The sequence below is a fragment of the Ailuropoda melanoleuca genome, chromosome 15, assembly GCF_002007445.2.
Source record: "Ailuropoda melanoleuca isolate Jingjing chromosome 15, ASM200744v2, whole genome shotgun sequence".
Lineage (NCBI taxonomy): Eukaryota > Metazoa > Chordata > Mammalia > Carnivora > Ursidae > Ailuropoda > Ailuropoda melanoleuca.
Genome location: NC_048232.1, coordinates 17,276,541 through 17,299,767, shown reverse-complemented (window position 1 = coordinate 17,299,767; position 23,227 = coordinate 17,276,541). Strand labels below are relative to the sequence as shown.

The 23,227-nt window shown below is 36.7% G+C and overlaps 1 protein-coding gene across 1 annotated transcript in view; it reads right to left on the bottom strand.

Annotated features, from left to right (window-relative positions):
* The window catches only part of MALRD1 (MAM and LDL receptor class A domain containing 1), a 683,830-nt gene that overhangs the window by 639,269 nt on the left and 21,334 nt on the right, over positions 1-23,227 (bottom strand). The window contains exons 4-6 of the mRNA XM_034644348.1: positions 20,405-20,578; positions 10,789-10,909; positions 8,700-8,840 (exon numbers count right to left, since the gene is read on the bottom strand). Of these exons, the coding sequence (XP_034500239.1) occupies positions 8,700-8,840; positions 10,789-10,909; positions 20,405-20,578 (436 nt within the window). The remainder of the gene's footprint in view (positions 1-8,699; positions 8,841-10,788; positions 10,910-20,404; positions 20,579-23,227) is intronic.

The following is a 23,227-nucleotide window of genomic DNA, read 5'->3' as shown; positions in this document are numbered from 1 at the left end:
AATCCTAGAAGAGAACATAAGCAGTCATTTCTCTGACATCATCCATAGAAACATTTTTCTCGATGTCTCCAAGGCAAGAGAAATAAGAACAAAAATAAATTATTGGGACTACATCATAATGAAAAGCTTTCGCACAGCAAAGGAAACCATCAACAAAACTAAAAGACAACCTACTGAATGGGAGAAGGTATTTGCAAATGACATACTTGATAAGGGGTTAGTATCCAAAATATATAAAGAACTTATACAATGCAACACCAAAAAAAAAATCCAATTTAAAAATGTGCATTAGATATGAACAAACATTCCTCCAATTAAGATATCCAGATGGCCAAGAGACACATGAAAAGATGCTCAACATCACTTATCGTCAGGGAAATGCAAATCAAAACTACTATGAGATATCACCTCATGCAGGTCAGAACAGCTAAAATTAACACAGGAAACAACAGATGTTGGCAAGGACATGAAGAAAAAGGAACCCTTGTGCACTGTTGGTGGGAATGCAACTTGTGCATCCACTGTGGAAAACAGTACAGAGTTTCCTAAAAAATTAAAAATAGAAGTACTATATGATCCAGTAATTCCACTACTGGGTATTTACCCGAAGAATACAAAAACACTAATTTGAAAAGATATATGCACCCCTATGTTTATTGAAGCATTATTTTTAATAGCCAAATTATTGAAGAATTTCAAGTGCCTATCAATAGGTGAATGCATAAAGAAGAGGTGGTAGAGATACACACACACACACACACACACACACACACACACACACACACAGGAATATTATTCAGCCATAAAAAAGAATGAAATCTTGCCATTTGCAACAACATGGTTGGATCTTAGAGGGTATAATGCTAAGTGAAGTCAGTCAGTCAGAGAAAAACAAATCCCATATGATTTCACTCATATGTAGAATTTAAGAAACAAAACAACAAAAAAAGAGACAAACCAAAAATAAACTTTTAAATATAAAAAAACTGGTGTTTGCCAGAGAAGAGGTGGGTAGGAGGATGGGAAAAATGGGTGAAGGGGATTAAGAGTACATTCATCATGATGAACAACTAAGCAATGTATAGAATTGCTAAATCACTACACTGTATACCTGAAACTAATATAACACTGTGTGTTAATTATCGTGGAATTTTTTAAAGTTACAATCTCCCTCCCCACACAGGCATCGCCCCATTATCAATACCTGATTCATTTTCCTCCATATTATAAACATTTTACTTATTTCTTTTGTTTATTGTCTAAATTCCACTTCTTAAACATAAACTCCACTAGGGCAAAGAGTTTTTATCATTTTGTTCAATGCTCATTCTTGGCACATAAAAGGTGCTCAATAACTATTTGTTGAATATTAAAAAAAAAAAAAAAAAACGCCTTAAAGAAGAAAAGTCCAAGACTAGATGGCTTCACTGGTGAATTTTACCAAACATTTAAAAAAGAATTAACACCAATACTTCTCAAACTCTTCCATAAAAATCAAAGATGAGGGAACACTCCCAAACTCATTTTAGGAGGCCAGGATTATCCTAGTAACAAAATCAGAAAAGACTACCAGAAAAGAAAAGTATAGGCCAATATCCTGATGAATATAGATGCAAAAATTCTCAACAAAATGCTAGCAAAAAATTCAGCAGCCTATTAAAAGGATCATTCACCATAATCAACTGGGATTTATCCCTGGGATGAAAGGATGGTTCAAAATATGGAAATGGGTCAATGTGATACATCACATTAATAGAACGAAAGAAAAGAATCCTATGATCATCTCAATAAACAGAGAAAAAACATTTGACCAAATCCAACAGTCATTCATGAAAAAAGAGTTAACAAATTAGGTATGGAAGTAACATATCTCAATATAATAAGGCCATATATGACAAGCCCAGAGCTAACATCACACTCAGTGGTGAAAGGCTGAAAGCTTTTCCTCCAAGATCAGGAACAAGATAAGGTGCCCACTCTCACCACTTCTATTCGATATAGTACTAAAAGTCCTAGCTAGAGCAATCAGTAAAGAAAAAGAAATAAAAGCCATCAGAATTCAAAAAGAAGATATATGGTCTCTATTTGCAGATGGCATGTTTTTATATAGAGAAAATCCTAAAAACAACCAAAAGCCTGTTAGGCCAACCAACAAATTCAGTAAAGTTGCAATATACAAAACCAACATAACAAAAGTCAATAGGGTTTCTACACACTAACAACAAATTTTCTGAAAAATAACAAAACTTATCCCATTTTACAATTGAATCAAAAACAATAAAATACTTAGAAATAAGTTTAACTGAGAAGGTGAAATATCTCTACTCTGAATACTATAAGGCATTGTTGAAAGCAATATAGCTGTGAAGATACAAATAAATGAAACTGTGTATTGAAAAGATTAATACTACTAAAATGTCAATACTACCAAAAGCCATTTATAGAGTCAATGAAATCCCTATCAAGATTCCAATCTTTTTTTTTTTTTAACAGAAGTAGGAAAAACACTCCTGAAATTTATTTGGAACCAGAAAAGCCCCAAATAGGCAAAGAAATCCTGAGAAAAAAAGAACAAAGCAGGAGGCATCACACTTCCTGGTTTCAAGCCATACTATAAAGCTCTAGTCACCAAAATAGTATGGTACTGACACAAAAACAGACAAAGAGACCAATGGAAAGAATAGAAAACCCAGAAATAGATCCAAACATATACAGTCAACTCATATTGACAGGGAAGACAAGAATACTCTATTAAGAAAAGATAATTTCTTCAATACATGATGCTTGGGTAATTGGATATTCACATAAAAGAATGAAAATGGACCCATATCTTACACCACCCACAAAAATTAACTGAAAATGGATTAAGACAAGCGTGAGACATGAAACTCCAAAAACATAACATAGGACTAAATTTCCCTAACATGGGTCTTGGGAATTATTTTTTGGGTATAACACCTAATACACAAGCAACAAAGACAATAATAAATAACAAATAATGCAGTGGGACTACATTAAACTAAAAATCTGCACTCTAAAGAACCCATCCAGAAAATGAAAAGACTACCTGCAAAATGGGAAAAATATTTATAAACCTTAATCTCCTAAGAGGTTAATATACAAAATATAAAGAACTCTTAAAACTCAATAGCAAAAAAACAAGTAACCCAATTAAAAAATGGGCAAAGAACATGAATAGACATTTCTCCAAAGAAGATATACAAAAGGCCAACGAGTACATGAAAAGACGTTCAACATCACTAATCATTAGGGAAATGCAAATTAAAGCCACAACATCACTTCACACCTGTTAGAATGGCTACTACCAAAAGATGAGAACAAATATTGGCATGGATGTGGAGAAAAGGGAATCCTTGTGCTCTGTTAGTAGGAATGTAAATTGGTACAGCCCATGTGGAAAACAACATGGAGGATCCTCAAAAAACTAAAACTAAGACTACCATATGCTCCAACAATTCCACGTCTGGGAATATATTTGAAGGAAACAAAAACACTAATACAAAAAGATACCTGCACCCCCATGTTCATCACAGCATTATTTACAATGGCCACGACATGGAAACGACCTAAGTGCCTATCGATGAGTTAATGGATAAAGAAGTATTGGTATCCATACATATAGACACATATATATACGTATAGATATGGAATATTATTCATTCACAACAAAAAAGAAAACCTACCATTTGTAACAGCATGCTGGACTTGAAGACATGATGCTAAGTGAAATAAGTCAGAGAAATACAAATACTAAATGATCTCACTTACATGTAGAATCTAAAACAAACAAATTCATAGAAAAGGAGATTAGACTTGTGGTTACCAGAGGTGGAGGCTGAGGGGGATGGGAGGAGGACTGAAGAAGGCGACCAAAAGGTACAAACTTTCCAATTATAAGATAATTAAGTACTAGCGATTGAAAGTACAACAGGATGACCACAGCTAACGCTGCTTAGGATATACAGGGAAGTTATGAGGAAAGTAAATCCTCAGCATTCTTATCACAAAGAGAACATTGTTTTCCTTTTCTTCTTTCTTTTTATTGCATCTGTACGAGAAGATGGTTGTTAGCTGAACCCACTGTGGTAATCATTTCACGATACATGAAAATCAAACCCTCATGTGATATACTTTAAACTTACACAGTGATGCATGTCAATTATTTCTCAATAAAACTGAAGGGGGAAAAAAAGAACATCAGACTTGTAGACATTTACCATTCCAATGACAAATGGCCTTTGGAAAATGACCATTTGACATCCCAGGGGCCGAAGAGCATGATGTGTCCTCCAAAAGTGAATTTTTCATCACTTGCTTCAGTCTTGATTTATGAAAGGAAGGAAGGGCTGTGTGATGTGTGGCCAAGACCGTGGGGTATGGAGGCTGATAACCTAGATTCAATATGAAGTTCCACCATTTATGGACCTGACATTAGGCAAGGATGTGCATTATAAATGTATTAGTCTCAGCTCCAAATGCACCCTTCCCTTCCATACTGGACTCTGTAAATGTTTCTCTTTTGAATAGCTCACACAATGTTTAGCTTTGTTAGTAGACAGCACAGGATGGATACCATGAAGCACAGTGGGGTAGGAAACGTCTTTTTGGTTCCAGTATACTTGGGTTTTTTGTTTGCATGTTTGTCTTTGCTTTTGCCCTGTGACTGCCAACAATTTAAAGCAGCCCAGTTACAGTCCCCCTTCAGTGATATGCCCTTTGCAGGTATTTCAGTGGATAATTTCTCCTTTGGCCTACTGGCTGTCAACCAAATCTAGCTCACAACATCCCAGCAAATTTTTCTACCTTCCAGTGGGTCCCAGTAACACCCTCCCCAATAATTTTTTTTCCCCCAATAAACTTTAAATCTCATTGTTGGGATATGGGGGGTGGGCTGCACTCATCCAAATTGATTCCCTCCCTGGATTGTCTGCCTCAATCCTAGAAGTAGTAATTGCTCCCCACATTTGCCATTCCTTTCTTCTTTACTGTTCTTTTATCTCTTGTTGTAGGTAACCACTTTTTTAAATTACATAATTCTTTTTATAGCATTTTCCTTGTTCAAATTACTAGTGTGGTTTCTGTCTCCTGAATGGACACTAACTGTTAAGAGAGTCTGGAAAATGAAGCTAATAATACTGACCTCTTACGTTGGTTTTGATGATTACAGAGTTCATATAAAGTTCTTAAACCATGTACATTTGGTGACAATCCTAATATATTCAGAGACAGGCTTACAACTGTTAGTCCCTGGCAGAACTCTCAGTAGATAATTCTTCTACCAAGAAAGAACAAAACATTTTAAGAAATTCCTGCTGAGAAATAATCTACCTTCTAAAGAATACATTCTCCAATCCTTAGAGTTGTACCAGCACTTTGTTTACACCTCTATTCTAGTTACAGTGCAATGCTATTCTACACAAAGTATTTCTTACCCAATGGGCTAAGCTTTGAAGAAAATCATCACATATTACTTTACTGAATCTGTTGGTATAGAATAGATGCTCAATATAGGTTTGTGATGAGTCATAGCACAGCTACCTTGCCAACCTATCACAACCCAACAATGCCCCTGATTTTTCTCATCATCCTGATCTATGTTCCTCATGGACTGCTGAGTCTTTCCAGCTGTATGCTCCACCAAGCTTCATAAAAATGTCCATGCCCCTATACTGTCTTGAGTCAAAACTACCTGAATTTCCTTTCAGGTGTGGGTGATCAATAAAATGTGATATTCTTATTAGCGTCCCTCTTGCCTGACTTCAGTGTCTTCGACAGGAGTTATTTAAATAATTTTGCAAAAGATTGTCCACCAACACCATCCCCTTCTTTTCCTTCTTTAATAATTTCCCAGGGATGGTTGGATAACATTAGAGTCATAGAAGTGTAACGCAGAAAGATGGACACGCTGCCTTCAGAAAGGAAAAACTTAAAGGAGACCCTTAAAAACTTAAAAACACATAGAACGAGCCAAGATCTACAGTTTTATGACCAATTGATTATTGGTACACTATAGTTAGAACATTCTTAAGCATTATATAGTCTTCTGCCATTAATTGTACTTGAATGGCAATCGTTTAGAATAAGAGTAAGCATTCTTATATATCCACAAAGAATAAAGGAAAGTTTATAATACACTCTTGTTCTTGTCTTTTGAGTTCTATATTGCATTTATCTGAAATTCTATACTCCAACACGGCAAAACTGAAAGTTAAAGAGCTTTCTTCATTTTTTTGCTACTGTTTTAAAGTTAATCGGGTTTGCTTTCAGTTGCAAGTTATTTCAGTTTTATAGAGGTCTCCACTCTGGCTGTCTTCATTAAATATTCACTTGAGTAGTGTGTGCTTTACATTCAGAGAGTAAATATGTACAGTAGTCCCCCCGTGTCTGTGGTTTGGCTCTCTGTGGTTTCGGTTACCCAAGGTCAACTGCACTGCAGGAAGCAGATGATCCTTTCCCTGATGGAAGGTCAAGAGGTCAATAGTAGGTTGCCTTTTAGTTTTGTTGACTGTTTCCTTCACTGTGCAGAAGATTTTTATTTTCATGTAGTCTCAATACTTTATTTTTGTTTTTATTTCCCTTGCTTCAGGAGACACATCTAGAAAAATGTTTTGGCTGATGCCAGAGACATCAGAGAACCTGGGCTCTCCTCTAGGATTTTTATGGTTTCAGGTCTCACATTTATGTCTTTAATCCATTTTGAGTTTATTTTTGTGTACGGTGTCAGAAAATGGTCCAGTTTCATTCATTTGCATGTAGCTGTCCAGTTTTCCCAATCCCCTTTGCTGAAGAGACTGTCTTTTTCCCTTGGATAATCTTGCCTCTTTTATTGAAGATAAATTGACTATATAATCGTTGGTTTATTTCTGGGTTTTCTATTCTGTTCCATTAATCTATGTGTCTATTTTTGTGCCAGTACCATCCTGTTTTGATTACTATAGCTTTGTAATATAACTTGAAGTCCAGGATTATGATACATTTAACTTTCTTTTTAAAAATTGCCTTGACTAATTGGGGTCTTCTGTGGTTCCATATAAATTTTAGGACTTTTTGTTCTAGTTCTGTGAAAAATGCTGTTGATATTTTCATAGGGATGGTATTAAATCTACAGATTGCTTTGGGTACTACAGACATTTCAACAGTATTTGTTCTTACAATACATGAGCATAGAATGTCTTTCCATTTCTTTGTGTTGTCTTCAGATTCTTTCATCAATGTTTTACAGTTTTCAGAATACAGGTCCTTCACCTGTTTGGTTAAGTTTATTCCCCGGTATCTTATTATTTCTGGTGTAACCCACTGAATGGAAGAAGATATTTGCAAATGACATACCTAATAAAGGGTTAGTATCCAAAATATATAAAGAACTTATACTCAACACAGAAAAATGTAATCCAATTAAAAAATGGGTAGAAGACATGAAAAGACATTTCCCCAAGGACGACATCCAGATGGCCAACAGGTACATAAAAAATGCTCAACATCCCTCATCATCAGGAAAGTACAAATCAAAACTACAAGGGATCATCTCACATCTGTCAGAGTAGCTAAAATCAAAAGCACAGGAAACAAATGTTGGTGATGATGTGGAGAAAAAGGAACCTTTGTGCGCTGTTGGCAGGAATGTAAACTGGTGCAGCCACTGTGGAAAACAGTCTGGAGGGTCTTCAAAGAGCTAAAAATAGAACTACCCTACGATCCAGTAATCCCATTACTGGGTATTTACCCAAAGAACACAAAAACACTAATATAAAGGGATACGTGCACCCATACATTTATAGCAGCATAATTTACAGTAGCCAAATTATGGAAGCAGCCCAAGTATCCATCAATTGGTGAGTGGATAAAGATGATGTGGTATAGACCTACAATGGAATATTATTCAGCCATAAAAAAAGAATGAACTCTTGTCACTTGCAATAACATGGATGCAGCTAGAGAGTATAGCACTATGGAAAATAATTAAATCAGAAAAAGACAACACATGATTTCACTCATACATGAAATTTAAAAAATAAAACAAATGAGCAAAGGGAAAAAGAGAAAGAAACAAACCAAGAAAGAGACTCAACTATAAAGAACAGACTGAAGATGTTTGGGGCAGAGAATGGGTGAAATAGTGAAACAGGTGATGGGGATTAAGGAGGGCACTTGTCCTGATGAGCACCGGGTATTGTATGCAAATGTTGAATCACTATATTATACACCTGAAATTAATATAACACTATCTGTTAACTATACTGAGTTAAAATTTTTAAAAAAGATCAATAGTGAACTAATGCTAAATCACAGTGACTACATTGTTCACCTCACTTCCTCTCATCAAGCAGGCATTTTATCAACTCACATCATCACAAGAAGGGTAAGTACAATAAGATATTTTGAGAGAGAAAGAGACTACATTCACATAACTTTGATTACAGTGCACCGTTACAATTGTTCTATTATTGTTAATCTCTTACTTTTCCTAAACTTATAAATCAAGCTTTACCATAGATATGTATGTATAGGAAAAAACATAGCATACACTGGATTTGCTACTATCTGTGGTTTCAGGCATCCACTGGGGGTCTTGGAATGTATCCCCTGTGGATAAGGAGGGGGGGGAACCACTGCACACATCAATCTTAGCCAAATGACTAAAGTACTAAAGGGACTAAGTGATTAAAGTACTGGCTTACCACAATTGGCTTCATCTGTTCCATTTGGGCAGTCAGATGGAAAATCACAGAATTTGCTGGATGAAATATAGCCTGCATCCTCACGTGACATAAATCCAGCTTCAAAATGAAGAGATGCAGAGGGTAAAACATACTCTTCTCCTTCAATAAATAAATGGAATGCATAATTATTTTATGAATACTAGTTTTTAAACATGCCAGAGACACAGAAACTAGAAAAAAAGGCCAAATCAGAGTACAGTTTTCTGTTTTGAACCTGTGTATGGTGCTTCGAATGTATACATGAGGCACTAGGATTGCTCTGAATTATCATAGCCATTTGCACACTGATTATAGCCTCTAAAGGCTTTAATTCAAACACAGGGTCTAGATGAATCTCTGGCCATTCTGTCCCACAAATATAACATAATTCATTACCAGTGGGATTTGGCTTATTTTTTTTAATGCCTATTCCAGTCCCATCCTAAACTTCTGCTGGGTAATAATACTAAATTCCACAAAGGAGATCTTGTAATGACCAACTGGACAAATTTGCAAAAACAGTAAGGGTGGTTTTTTTTTTCCCCTCTCTTTGTGTACAATAACTGGCCTTTCAGGAAAAAACTCATATAATTTTGGTCTGATTAGAATAATGCTCTAACCAACTAAGATGGTGTTCGGATTGAAGCCCACATAAATTGAGTTTTGATTTCATTTCTGAAGAGAATTCTCTGTAAGTGAGATCAAGCACTCTCACAGACTTCTGCTAAGGTTAATTTTAGCGATAATTTAAAACTTTTAACCACACTCTTGCCTCTAGTTACATTCTCGTCAATGTCAACTTTCCGCTATTCCAATTCTGGTGATGTAGTATTTGATTAGGAGAAGGAAAATGTTTAATTAAGTAAGAGAAATAAGGTAATGCTGGTTAACCCTCAAAAAAATCATTAAATCTATTGCACTGCATTCCTCAATGTCTATCAAAACCACATACACACACAGAGATTAGAAAGGTTTAAGTTCAGAACACACATTCTGAATAAAGTGAATACACAGGACAATATAAAGTTAGTACAGAGAATTATACAATCTCACCAATGAAAGGGGTCTTTAATAAAAGACTACGAATTAAAGTTCTTTAATCCAATTCTCAGTCCAGAATTGTTTCTGCTACATTATCCTCAATTATTACATTTAGCTCATGTAAGAAGTCAACTTTTCCACTTACTAAATATGTTGTTTAATGAAACATAACTTCAGAACATAAGATGTGCCTGATTTCTAAATGCAAATAATGTTCATGTAATATAAAGAAAAATAAATATGATCATTTTCAGGCAAAACCTTTAATGTCTATTTACTAACAGACTCTGGGGTAGGCATGGTCAACTTGGAACATCAATCAGTGTTCAAATGACAAGTAACTGCAGGCACAATGCATACTCTTTCAATCCATTCTCAGAACCTAAATAATGGTTTGACTTTCCAAAAACGCATATTTTAGACTATCGGGGATTCATTTTTATGGCAATCTTTCTGCCCCCCTTAATCGAAATGCTGTACAAAATATTTAGTCAAAGAATTAGCCAAACTCCATCTGTTACTTGAAAATATGTGTTCTGAATTTAAACAGAGACCTTTAGGATCAAGATTTAAATTTTTTGCTGGCCTTAAGTCACTTTTCCAAGTCCAGTAAGTTTTTTAAACGCCTAGGTGATTCTGAAACATGAATTTTATTACCTATTCATCTGAAGTGCCAAACAAAATTAAAATAGAATTAAATTTTTATAGAAGTGTTTTTAAAACATGCAAAATAATTAAAATTCTTCCATAATTTTTATAACTAAAAAAACTGACAATTTTAGCCACAAGCATAGAATATTATTGGAAGAGTCTCTAAGGCCCAGGCTGTGGTATAGTGCATATATACATACATATATTTTTTTAAAATATGTTTTAGTTTTCAAGGATATGTGATTGAATCCACATCCTGGTATTAGCAATTCATGAGCTATATTACTGAAGGACTCTAATATATTTTAAATTTTGGTATCAGAAGGAACTCATTATTTCAATGTTTAAAACTTCGGTGACCACAAGAGAAACTTACCTTTCTTTGGTCTGCTGGTACTGGGAAGCGACTTGTTGGAAATTTCACATTCCTCGGATATACTGATGTCATCTAGAGCAACAGTAGCGTCTGATGATAAAACAGTAGCTTCCAAAATCAGCTATAATTACAGAAAAACAAATTATTAAAACTATACCGTAAATGTCTTACAATCATATCTTTGTGTAGAGAAGCTCATTTGCATCTGTCCCACCTTCCAATCTAATTTTAGAAAACTGTTTTGACCAGAACGTTCAAATTATAAATTTATAAAGTCATAGCAGCTTTCACAGCATCTTATGTAACCTTAAGGTCTCAGGTAACCTTGTTTCAATTAAAAGTTGAAACATTCATCACTTCTGAAGGGTTGCCTTCCCATTGGAGCCATTAAGAGTCGTATGCATTTAAAATGAGCTCTTTGGAGTAATCAACTGTGTGGTTTACAACTCAATTTAATTGAGATATGAATTCATTTGTAATGGGTCTGCTGGAGGCAATGATTCATTTTCATATCAGAATATTTAAATACTAATATATATTATGTATATATACAGAAACCTACTTAGTGAGGTAAAGCATAGAATCAATAATCACATACGGTGGTTAATGATATTCATAAGTTAAAGCACTCAGAGGCATCTCTTTCAGTGTAATTTATTCTAACACTCTGAATAATGACTGATATAATGTTTTCTTTCTTGTTAATTACATTATTATGTTGTTAATCTACCACCTTAAAAAAAAAGAGAGAGAGAGAGAGAAATTATGTCTGGAGTCTTAAAGATGTGTAGGACGACCACCGATCCAGGACATCTCGATGCATCTCGATCTTATCAGAGAGGACCTCAGATCCCAAAGATCTTATGATTTACCGGGTACGATGCATTAACAACTGCGCCACAAGTGCTATACAAAGAGACATGTGTAAGATACTAGGAGAATTGAAGAAAAAGACTTCATTATTTCTGCCAAGAATGTGAGACAAAATTTGGGAAAAAAAAAAAAGTTGGTAAAAATACTAATTACCTAACAACCAATAACTAATTTCCTAATAATAGCTCCTTAGTTATAACTGCTGCTTCAGATTTTGTTAGAGAAACTGCTAACATTACAAGCAAAAGCAAGGAGATGTGGAAGTATATGGTACACTTAGAACATTTTGGGTAAAATGCTCACTTTAACTAGGATGATCGGTAGGGGAAGAAAGGGATAAAGAAAAGGGGGGTAATCAGAAGGGGGAATGAAACATGAGAGACTATGGACTATGAGAAACAAACTGAAGACTTCAGAGGGGAGGGGGTGGGGGAATGGGATAGACTGGTGATGGGTAGTAAGGAGGGCACGTATTGCATGGTGCACTGGGTGTTATACGCAACTAATGAAGCATCAAACTTTACATCGGAATCTGGGGATGTACTGTATGGTGATTAACATAATACAATAAAATAAAATTTAAAAAAAAACCACACGACTCACCAGACACAATTCTTGTACACCAAAAACTATCATATAAAGGCTACAACAGTACAGATAGAAAAAAAAAAAAATGCTCACTTTAGCAGCACATAGACTAGAACACTTGGGGTGCTAGAGGATGATGGGTTTTGAGACATGCTATCCCCAAATTATGGCACACCTTGACATACTGAGTATTTCAAGTGGGGAATGTAAGAAATGGCATGTGCAGGATGGACTTTCTGATCTTCGCCGGAAGCAGAACATAACGCCCTCAATATGAGAGGTGTCTTCTCTATAACCGGAGGAAAGGGGCACCCTTATTTCAGAAGACAAAAGGACACACAAGCAGAGGAATCTGAATCTTAGCCTAAGTGTCTCACCATTGATTACACTCAGCTCATACTCTTTGCCCCATCGTATCTTTCCATGACTATCCACTCTTCATCAAACCTTGCATAAAAAGGCTTAGGATTAACGGTTTCTTTATTAACTGGTCTTTATGTCCTTATTCAGGCTCCAGTGTCATGGAAGACTTATATTAAATAATTTTGTATGCTTTCTCCTTCAATCTGCTTTGTTAGTTTAATATTCAGACCTAGCCAAGGACCATGAGGTGGTCAGGGAAAAAGTTTTCCTCCCATACACAGGCAGAAAGGATTTTAAGGGAATGATAAATTAAGTAATAGATGGAACAAACTGATTTCAAGAATTGGTGCAGCCCAATTGGAGGGCAATTTGATGTTATCTGTTAAAAAGAAAAATAGCATGGACGACAAAAATTAAGGCCACTTCTTAGAGAAATATGCACCAGCATGTACATGAAGGCCTGTCCAGGAATGTTTACTTCAATGTTGGTTTTGATAGCAAATGAATGGAAGCAATTTAAATGTCAATCAAAAAATAAATGGTTATACAGACCATGGATAACCACGCCAGTTAAAAATAATATCTCTGGGGGCGCCTGGGTGGCACAGCGGTTAGGCGTCTGCCTTCGGCTCAGGGCATGATCCCGGCGTTATGGGATCGCCCCACATCGGGCTCCTCCGCTGTGAGCCTGCTTCTTCCTCTCCCACTCCCCCTGCTGTGTTCCCTCTCTCACTGGCTGTCTCTATCTCTGTCAAATAAATAAATAAAATCTTTAAAAAAAAAAATATCTCTGGGGCGCCTGGATGGCTCAGTCGTTAAGCATCTGCCTTCAGCTCAGGGTGTGATCCCGGGGTCCCGGGATCAAGCCCCACACCAGGATCCTCTGCTGGGAGGCTGCTTCTTCCTCTCCCACTCCCCTGCTTGTGTTCCCTCTCTCACTGGCTGTTTCTCTCTCTCAAATAAATAAATAAATAAAATCTTTAAAAAAAAATAATATCTCTATGTGCTAATATAGAAAGAAGCTCAATATGTGTTTCTGAGTGAAAAATTACAGAAAAAAGTTTATGATAGGATACTACTTAGGCTAAAAATACAATGGTTTAGATTTTTAGATATAGTGGTACATACATATACATTAGATAAATACAATAGGGCCCAGAAGTAAAAATGAACTAATGTCTATGCTACCCTCAAGATAAAGACTATAATAAGAGGTGAAGGAGGTCAGGAGAGACTGCTGCATTATCTGCAATTTTTGATACTTTAAGATGAGATGTATATAATTTTAATGGTTTTGAAAATTCTTATCAGAATTACTTTTTTGTAGAGTCTTAATCAACTAAGGAATGGGCCTTCATACATGAGGCAGAAAATAATTTTTGAAGGATTTTGACAAAGTATCTATAGGCACTATAATTGAGAAATAGATTATGCTTAACACCATTAAGTTATTGTAATTTATTTTGAAAAGCTTTAATTTTAAAAGATTTTTCGTTTTGTTCATTACTAGAAATCATCCTAGACTGAAGTCAATTAAAATACAGGCACTTCTTTCTTCAGACTCATTAGACAAGACCTTACTGACCACATTTGAAGTCCTGTACAACTTCAAAAACAAGTGGGGAAAAAAGAATGCTTGGGGCACTTCTGTGCCTCTAAAGTGGTACATGGAGGGGGTAGGACCCTGGCAGGAGCTGAAATAGAATTGTGGAACAGGTCTGTAAAATATGGTTATATCATTTTGTCTGAAGGAAACCACTAGACTTTCAGACAGTCATATTAAAATGTTAATATAAAACTACTTCCAAAGCCAAATAAAAATGATTCTAGGTCATCCACACTTCTGTTTGCTGACTTCTATATAATTCAGAACTCCAAAATGAAAAATTATAATTCTACCGTGAACTAAAATCTTCCAAATTTAAAAAGGAAAATGGTCACTTCCTTTAAAAATCTATCTTATATCTATACCATCTGACGATTCCAAAATCATCTTGGCTGGTTCTGTTTTTTATTGCATGTTTCAACTAAGCCCATCTTTTGATTTGTGACCAAAGGCAGTTTTCCTCTGGGAAATACAGGACCAATTAATAATCAGTAAGTGAGAAAGAGTTCACGCAGAAGAAATGTTCCAACCACAGGTATTTCAGCCACGAATGAAGGAGAAGTGAAAACCTCATTTTTTAAGATTCTCAAGGAAATCTGAGAATTTAAATTCCAAGTTATATGCAGAGATCTCTTCCTTCTAAAACTATTTTTCAGGATCTTGCTGATATTTGTTTTATCCGGTGATATTACACTACTCCCTGAAAGAGCAAAATTATTTCTCGTTTTTGTTTTCAGGAACCAAACAACTTATAACTGTTGCTTATAATCAAGTGATTACTTTTCATATCTGAAAAACCAAGGAAAGCCTTTGCAGAGAAACAGTCAACTAGCATATTTAGATTTTGGTCCTTTGATATCTCATTTAAAAAAAAAAAAAAAAGGAGTAACAAGAACAAAAAAATAGGAATCTAAGAGGAAATGGAGAAAGTAGGACTATAATAAGAAAAACTGGAATATAGTAATTTTTGAATAATGGTATAAGAGCAACCGCAAACATTTAAAGTTTACTGCATACCAAGCATATTCATTTGTTTTAACCCCGTGGAAGATGGTGCTATTTTTATCCTCATGTTACAGCAAAAGAAACAGAAACTTCAAAGGTGAAGTAATTGGTTGAAGGTCATATATCTAATAAGCAGAATGTGTAACCTGAGCCATTAACGATTAGGCTATCCTGCACTGCTACAATAAAATAAAAAGACAACTGGTCTTAGCAGAGGCTGCAGACCAGAGCTGTCTGGTGTAACAGCATTCAACTCAGTCCTAAATTAAGAAGGCTGAGGACATTGTAACTTCATAGAGACTAGACCAATTTTTACTATTGTACTATAAATCTTACCCTTCACTGAATCTTCAAATAATGTCAGGAAATTGTTATTGATTTATATCATTGACTGATAAAGAATGAACATGGTATCAATCATTGTGAAAAATTTCACAAAAGGGTCATTTTAAAATGAAGTCTAAAATATGACACAATTATGTATTAATAGGAAACCTGAAAAAAGTAGATCAGCTGGAAATCAATGGACAATACTCAGAAAAAGAAGCACCTTTGGATACTAAAACTAAGAACAGCAGTTGGGGGGAAAAAGAAATTGTAAATGAAGTGAGTGTATTTCTATAAAAGCTCAACATACCCAATGAGCAGGCTAAGTTAAAACAGATTGAAAAGAATACTATTAACTATTTGACTTATATTCTTCCAATAAAAAACAAATACAGGAAATGGAGAGACTATAGAAATTGTGTTAATTTGCTGTTCTTATGGAATAAAGAGTAAGCCTTATCCTTTTCCACCAGGAAGAATAAAAGCCCTACCTACCTAAGGGTGTTTATTTCCTAAGAAACTCAAAATTATTTGTACTCTGTTGTGATATTTACTAGAAACATCAAAAGGACGAAAGTGCATCAAGAGTTCACGGCTAGGAGGGGACACAGAGGTCATACGGGTTGATGCCTTCTCCTTTCCAGTGTTTGGATTGGACTTCGCCGTATAAATACGTTCAGAGCTTAGTCACATTGAAGATAGTCAGGTGATGACTAAGGTCACCCTTAAATAATTCAGTCTAGTAAAGTGCCAAAGAAGCCCATTCCCAAGGACATAAATTTTAAATATTTTAATATTTTGAAAAGCTAGATTGACTATTTATAGGTTTTGCAATTACTGTTGCTAAAAGAATGAAGTACAATGGCACCTAGCTAGAATCCTCATGCATATTTCCATGTTTTTAAATATGCATTTACGGAAATCAGGCTAAAGCCAACATAAGATTTGCATTTTTTTTTCCAGCAAAGGACAAGAAAAGAGAAAGGGGTGCAAAGAAGACAAAAGCTGTATCTTCATATGCAAACAGGTATTAACGTTATCAGCAAACAAAATGCTAACATTTCAGTCTGAGGTGTGAATACAAAGATAGTTGCCTCTGTATTTTCTACTTGTTTGAAATATTTAATATATATGTAGTAATAATGTATTCAATACTACCATGCGTATATATTTTTGCGTGACTGCGTATATTTATGTATAGTGTGTATGTGTGTGTCTGCATAAAATCTGGACTGATTCACACCAGAATGTGAACACGGGCCCACAATTCTTTACCTAAAGTCTTCGGGGCCAGCTGGGTTTTGAAATGTGGATAGTTCAGAGTTGAGAACGCTCAATGTAACACTTACCGTGTATATTCCGCGATAGCCTCGGGGAGACCGGAGGCAGCACTATCTGACCGAACATCTCACTAATTCAACTGCCGGAAGACCTCGCACGGGTTCAAGTGAGGCTCAGTTTTGCCTCTAAATGGGTTTTTCAAAAGCTTATTGTTCACGAATTTTCATTTTCCACATTGTCAGTTAGGGATTGCGAACCTATACTGGGCTTCTCAATGATGAAATATGAGGGAATTCTTACTCTTTTTTTTTTTTTTTTTTTACTTACCTGCAGTTTCTAAAACAAATATACTACAGCCAAGTATCAGAATTAAGGGGGGTCAGAGGCAGAGACTCAAAACTTCTCAGGGGCAAAATAAGACCTAGCAAGAACCCAGAACCATCCGCTCCCCTCAAAGGCTATCACAGTTAAGCTGAGGCTGACTGCGGTGAATTAAGAGCCCCAAGCGGGGAGAGAGGAACGCCAACACGCGGTGCTGAGACACCACAGACAGGAACGAACACCCAGCAGAGCAGGGCTTCTTTAGAAGAACATCACGGATCGACTGCTGCCCAATTCTAAAATCCTATCAAACCACCGGTCACCCTACAAACCAGTTAATATGCCCCAGATAACCCAGAGCAGGCTCACTTTGCACTGCAAAGCAAAGCGAACCACAATCCCAAGGGAAGAGATGCTAAAGGGGAAAGATCAGTAATGGTGATAGGGTAACGAGCGCGCGCAGGCCCAGAAAGGAATGGTGTGCATTTCACTCAAAACGGTTCTCAAGTAACTGGTTCTAACAGAAGACATTCTGGTTTCGTCTTTTTTTTTTTTCTTTAAGACTTTTCGAGCAATTTTCAGTTCTCTGCAAAACTGAGAAGGTGTAGAGTTTTCTCCTATACCTTCTGCCCCAACATAGGCACAGCCTCCCCATTACCAACATCTCCCGGGGCGCCTGGGTGGCTCCATTGGTTGAGCATCTGACTCTTGATTTTGGTTCAGGTCATGACCTCAGGGTCATGAGATCAACCTCGCATCGTGCTGCAGCTGGGCGTGAAGGCTACTTAGGATTCTCTCTCCCTCTCCCTCTACCCCAGCCCCTCTCTGAAAACACAAAAAACAAACAAAAAAAAAATCACCCACCGGAGTGGGACACGTGTTATAAATGATGACCCTCATAATAACCCAAGGTCCAGTGTCTACATTATCGTCCATTCTTCATGGTGTACATTCTGTGGGCTTGCACCAATGTTTAACATTTATCCATCGTCATATTATGATACAGAGTATTTTCACTGCCCTAAAAATTCTCTCTGCTCTATCTGTTCATCCCTCCTCTCTCCCTGCACCTCCCAACCCATGGCAACCACTGATCTTTTTATTGTCTCCCTAGTTTTGCCTTTTTGGATTGCCAGATAGTTGGGCTCAGAGAGAAAGTAGCCTTTTCAGGTTGGCTGCTTTCACTTGGTAATATGCACCTGAGGTGCCCCCATGACTTCTCATGACCTGAGAGCCCATTTCTTTTTAGCACTGAATGATATTCCATTATCTGAATGTACCCCAGTTTATTTATCCATTCACCTACTGAAGAACATCTTGGGTTGCTTCTAAGTTTGGGCAATCATAAGGAAATCATGAATCATTATTCACATGCAGGTTTTTGTGTGAAGGACATTCTGTTTAATTCCCAATAATGTCAGTAAACAAGCGACTCTCAAAGATCTTCACGGTAAGTTTCATTCTAACTAAAAGCAAACCCAATGAAAATAACATTATACAGAATATAAATAAATGAAGCAAGGATCAGACTGTTCTGATTTTGTTTGTCCTGTCCCATGTAATGGAGATTGGCACTTACATGATTCCATGACTGGCCCTCACAGCTTTCCTATTCAGAGTTACTAGAGTCACAGTATTTTTGTCCATTAGACGTGGGAGTTCAGTCATAAATGTGATCCTTGAGAACCAGGGAGTTTAGAGACCTGAGTGACATAGCCTCTAATCCCTGAGCCTAGAGTTCTGGTCCAGAGGAGACTCCTTTCCAAAATAAAGAATACTAGCATTTACTGAGCGTCTACTATTCCCAAACAATGTCCAAGTGATAATCACAGCAATAATAAGAGCTAACTTTGTGTGTTTACTCCATGCCAGAATATCTTCTATGGGTTTTACACATGTAATCAATCCTCACAACAGTTCCAGAAAGAAGAGAATACTGACAGGAGTCCATATTTATTCCCTATTTCTCCTACTTCCATGGGCAGGAACTTCCTTGCAGTAACACTGCTATTATTGAATTCTTACTCTCTCCCATGGAGAGGATGATTTAACTGATTAGTGATGTTAGAATAAGCTGGATGTGCTAAACTCATGCTCTTTGTCTCTCCTTCAACTCCCACTCTTTTGGATGCATACACTCTGATGTTAGTTCTGGCTAATAGTAATAGGTTTCCCTCAATGTGTGAGTCCTGGATTTCTCTGGCAGAGTTCGTTGTTCTCTGGCTGAATCTGTTTATTCTGAGATGAAGTGTTATTTAAACATACAGCTGCAGATTCTAAAAGCATCTTCTCTAAAATATTTTGCTGTTTGACTTCTATATTTATCTTAACTGGTTCAGAGATGAGGACCAATGAGGTACGTTACCTATTAGGGACTCCTAACACCCATCAATGACCCTCACCTCCTATTTAACAGGAGAAGAAACAAGTGCAGAGGGAGTAAGCAACTTCCCCAGGATGTACACCTGGCTTGAACCCCAGACTCCAGAGCCCATATTCATGGCCACCATTTCAGCTTTATCTTTAATACTCAGATTCCCCTGAAATATTGCTTTTACCATCTCTGTGGTTTTCACAGATAGAGAAATGTGAAGCTCAAAGATATAATTTGGAGTCACTTAGCAACCCATGAGCTGAGCAGAGATCAGAACGCAGACCACCTAACTCCAAAGGTCTGTGTTTTCTGCCATATTCTATCATCCAATCTAGTCTCTAAAATCGCTCTATTCAAATGTCATCCAGAAAGAAGCCATATCCAGGAGGGTGGAAGTTTGGGCACCAATTTGATTACCTACAGTTGCCTTCTTTTACTATGAGCCAAGAAAATGACATGAAAGATTGATAAAAATTCTCAGTATTAATGGGCGGCAGAAAAGGCGGCATCAGAACTAAAATGTGAGCACCACGCAAGCCAGGTTTTTTTCACCACCTCATATAATCCACCATCCTCACTTAAAAAAATAAGTATTTTCCTATTAAATTACTTCTCTCTCTGCCATCTTATTCAATTCTGTTTTCTCTGCCTCCTATTCAATTCTTATCTCCAGTTTTGCGAAGAGTCCACACAACAGTCTTGAGCACTCGATTTAACTGTACTCATCCCTGATTGTGAATGTGCTTGCTTTATTAATATCTGATAAGTCTACGAGATATATGTATTATATATGTGATAACACTGTTCTCTGAGAAAACAAGTCGTATTAAATTAGAATCTTCTGTGGTGTTATATTAATTTCTAATGTGCTTGCTTACCTGAAAAGGTAGAGTAGATTCTCCAGCCTTCACAAAGAGATTGATTTTTGCTTGTTTCCACTGAGATTTGGCAATTCCAATTAGATCACCTTGCTTTTGCGAATCCCCATCCAGTGATGTTCTTGTAAAAACCGAGAGACGTGCATGCCGCGACAAATGATACCAAAATTGCACCTGTTGGAAATGTTTTTGAATGACATAAATATTCCATTTACCGGTCTCCAACAGCTTTTCTATAATTAAAAATATCACAAATCATTCTGCTGTCAAATATAATCTCAATTCTCCTTTCCTCCAGATACGCGAGCTCAGAAAATGCTAAGTATGTCTTTTGCCTGCTTTTGCATTCTCCCCTTTAGAAAAGGCTCAAGGAGGCTATAGTAACTGGTATTTTTAACACAGGCCATCAAGAGGTCTAAAGAAATGGGACATTACCATACCACCAAGACAAGTTTGAGGACACGCATCTGTCCACACAAATCTGCTTCCACAGAAGTTTCCATGGTCATTACTTCTACAGAAGGACTCTTCTCTCTTGCTTCTTATAAATCTGGGGAGTTATATAGTCTTAGTGTACAAAATCAGGTTTTACTTATACATTCTCCTTGATGTCTCAAACACCAAACCAAAAAAAAAAAAAAAAAAAGGTTTTTTTGAAAAATTATTTTCTCAGGTAAAAGAAAACTGCAATGAGTCCTTTTCATTAATTCTGTCTCATGGGGACACTATCAAAGAACTTGGGAGCTCATATAATACTGGTAATTCATAATTTAATTCAAGCAAGAAAACATCCTTTTTTAGGGGGGTGATCATTTCACCTCCTAGTCATTATCAGGGATGACAATCTAAGGGTTTGAGCACTTAACTAGGTAGTAAAAATACAATACATATATATATATGAATTATTTCAGGTGCTGACAGCAATAGCTACAATGTGGAATTCAGGACTCTCATTTATTCAAGCAATATTTACTGAGCATTCACTAAGTAACAGGTACTGTGTGAGGCAGGGATTAATTCCCTCAATGGCTGGATGATTTGCTCTATAACATATGTCAACAAAGTCTCCATTAAAAACAAGTTTAGACACACAGTGATTTTTTTTCTTCTCATCTCTTTGAAAAGTGTAGCCTTAGGACTCTCTAAGAAAACACAACATTCAGAGATGAGGCTCTCAGAAGTAAAATCTTTCTCTTTGGATTCAAAGTGACATACAAATAGCTAACAGACACATGAAAAAATGTTCAAAATCATTAGCCATCAGGGAAATTCAAATCAAAACCACACTAAGATACCACCTTACGCCAGTTAGAATGGCAAAGATAGACAAGGCAAGAAACAACAATTGTTGGAGAGGACGTGGAGAAAGAGGATCCCTCCTACATTGTTGGTGGGAATGCAAGTTAGTAAAGCCACTCTGGAAAACAGTGTGGAGGTCCCTTAAAAATTTAAGAATTGAGCTACCCTATGATCCAGCAATTGCACTACTGGGTATTTACCCCAAAGATACAGATGTAGTGAAGAGAAGGGCCATATGCACCCCAATGTTCCTAGCAGCATTGTCCACAGTAGCTAAATCGTGGAAGGAGCCGAGAGGCCCTTCAACAGATGACTGGATTAAGAAGTTGTGGTCCATATATACAATGGAATATTACTCAGCTATCAGAAAGAACGAGTTCTCAACATTTGCTGCAACATGGACGGCACTGGAGGAGATAATGCTAAGTGAAATAAGTCAAGCAGAGAAAGACAATTATATGATTTCTCTCATCTATGCAACATAAGAACTAGAAGATCAGTAGGGGAAGAAAGGGATAAAGAAAGGGGGGGTAAACAGAAGGGGGAATGAAACATGAGAGACTATGGACTCTGAGAAACAAACTGAGGGCTTCAGAGGGGAGGGGGGTGGGGGAATGGGATAGGCTGGTGATGGGTAGTAAGGAGGGCATGTATTGCATGGTGCACTGGGTGTTATACACAACTAATGAATCATCGAACTTTACATCAGAAACCAGGGATGTACTATATGGTGACTAACATAATAAAAAAATTTTTTTTAAAAAAATGACTCCTTTTCCATTGCACTGTATTTTAAATTCTTGGGTTTTTTTTCCTTCACCACTATTGTTTTATTTTGTGACGTGGACAGATATTAGTGTATATATATTCTCCCCATTTATTTTATGGTTGGTACCAATTTCAGTGGAAATTCCAGTTGAAAAAAAAATTTTTTTTTAATTTGAGAGAGAGAGAGAGAGAGAGAGAGTGCAAGCAGGAGGAGGGGCAGAGGGAAAGGGAGAGGATCTCAAGCAGACTCCTCACTGAACATGTCGCCCAATGCAGGGCTCGATCTCACAACCCTAAGATCATGACCTGAGCCAGACTCAAGAGTCAGACACTTAACTGGCTGAGCCACCCATTTGCCCCTGAAGTCAAAAAAATTTTTAGATGCACTTTTAAAAAGTTGTCTAGCTTAAAAGAGCAAACATTCTCTTTCCCAATGTGGTACACCTTTTGTTAGTGTCTCTACCTAACTGACACCACTTCAGCAAAAAAATTCTGTCCACTTCATTTTAGACTTTACTACCATGCTCCCCTAAACTCAGATAAACGTGACAGGTAAGTGAGAAATGAAAAGTCAAATGGAAGTGTTTGATTAGATCCTATGGGAAGTGAGGACTTGGGTTCCTCAACTGCAATTAAATTTTAGATCCCTGCTCAAGTTCCAGCACGTTCCAAGCTCGTAAATATGCAAACCAGAGCTTTAAACTTAGTAGTAAAAGAGATACACATGCCCCCTCAGAATATCAAGCTGTCAAATTG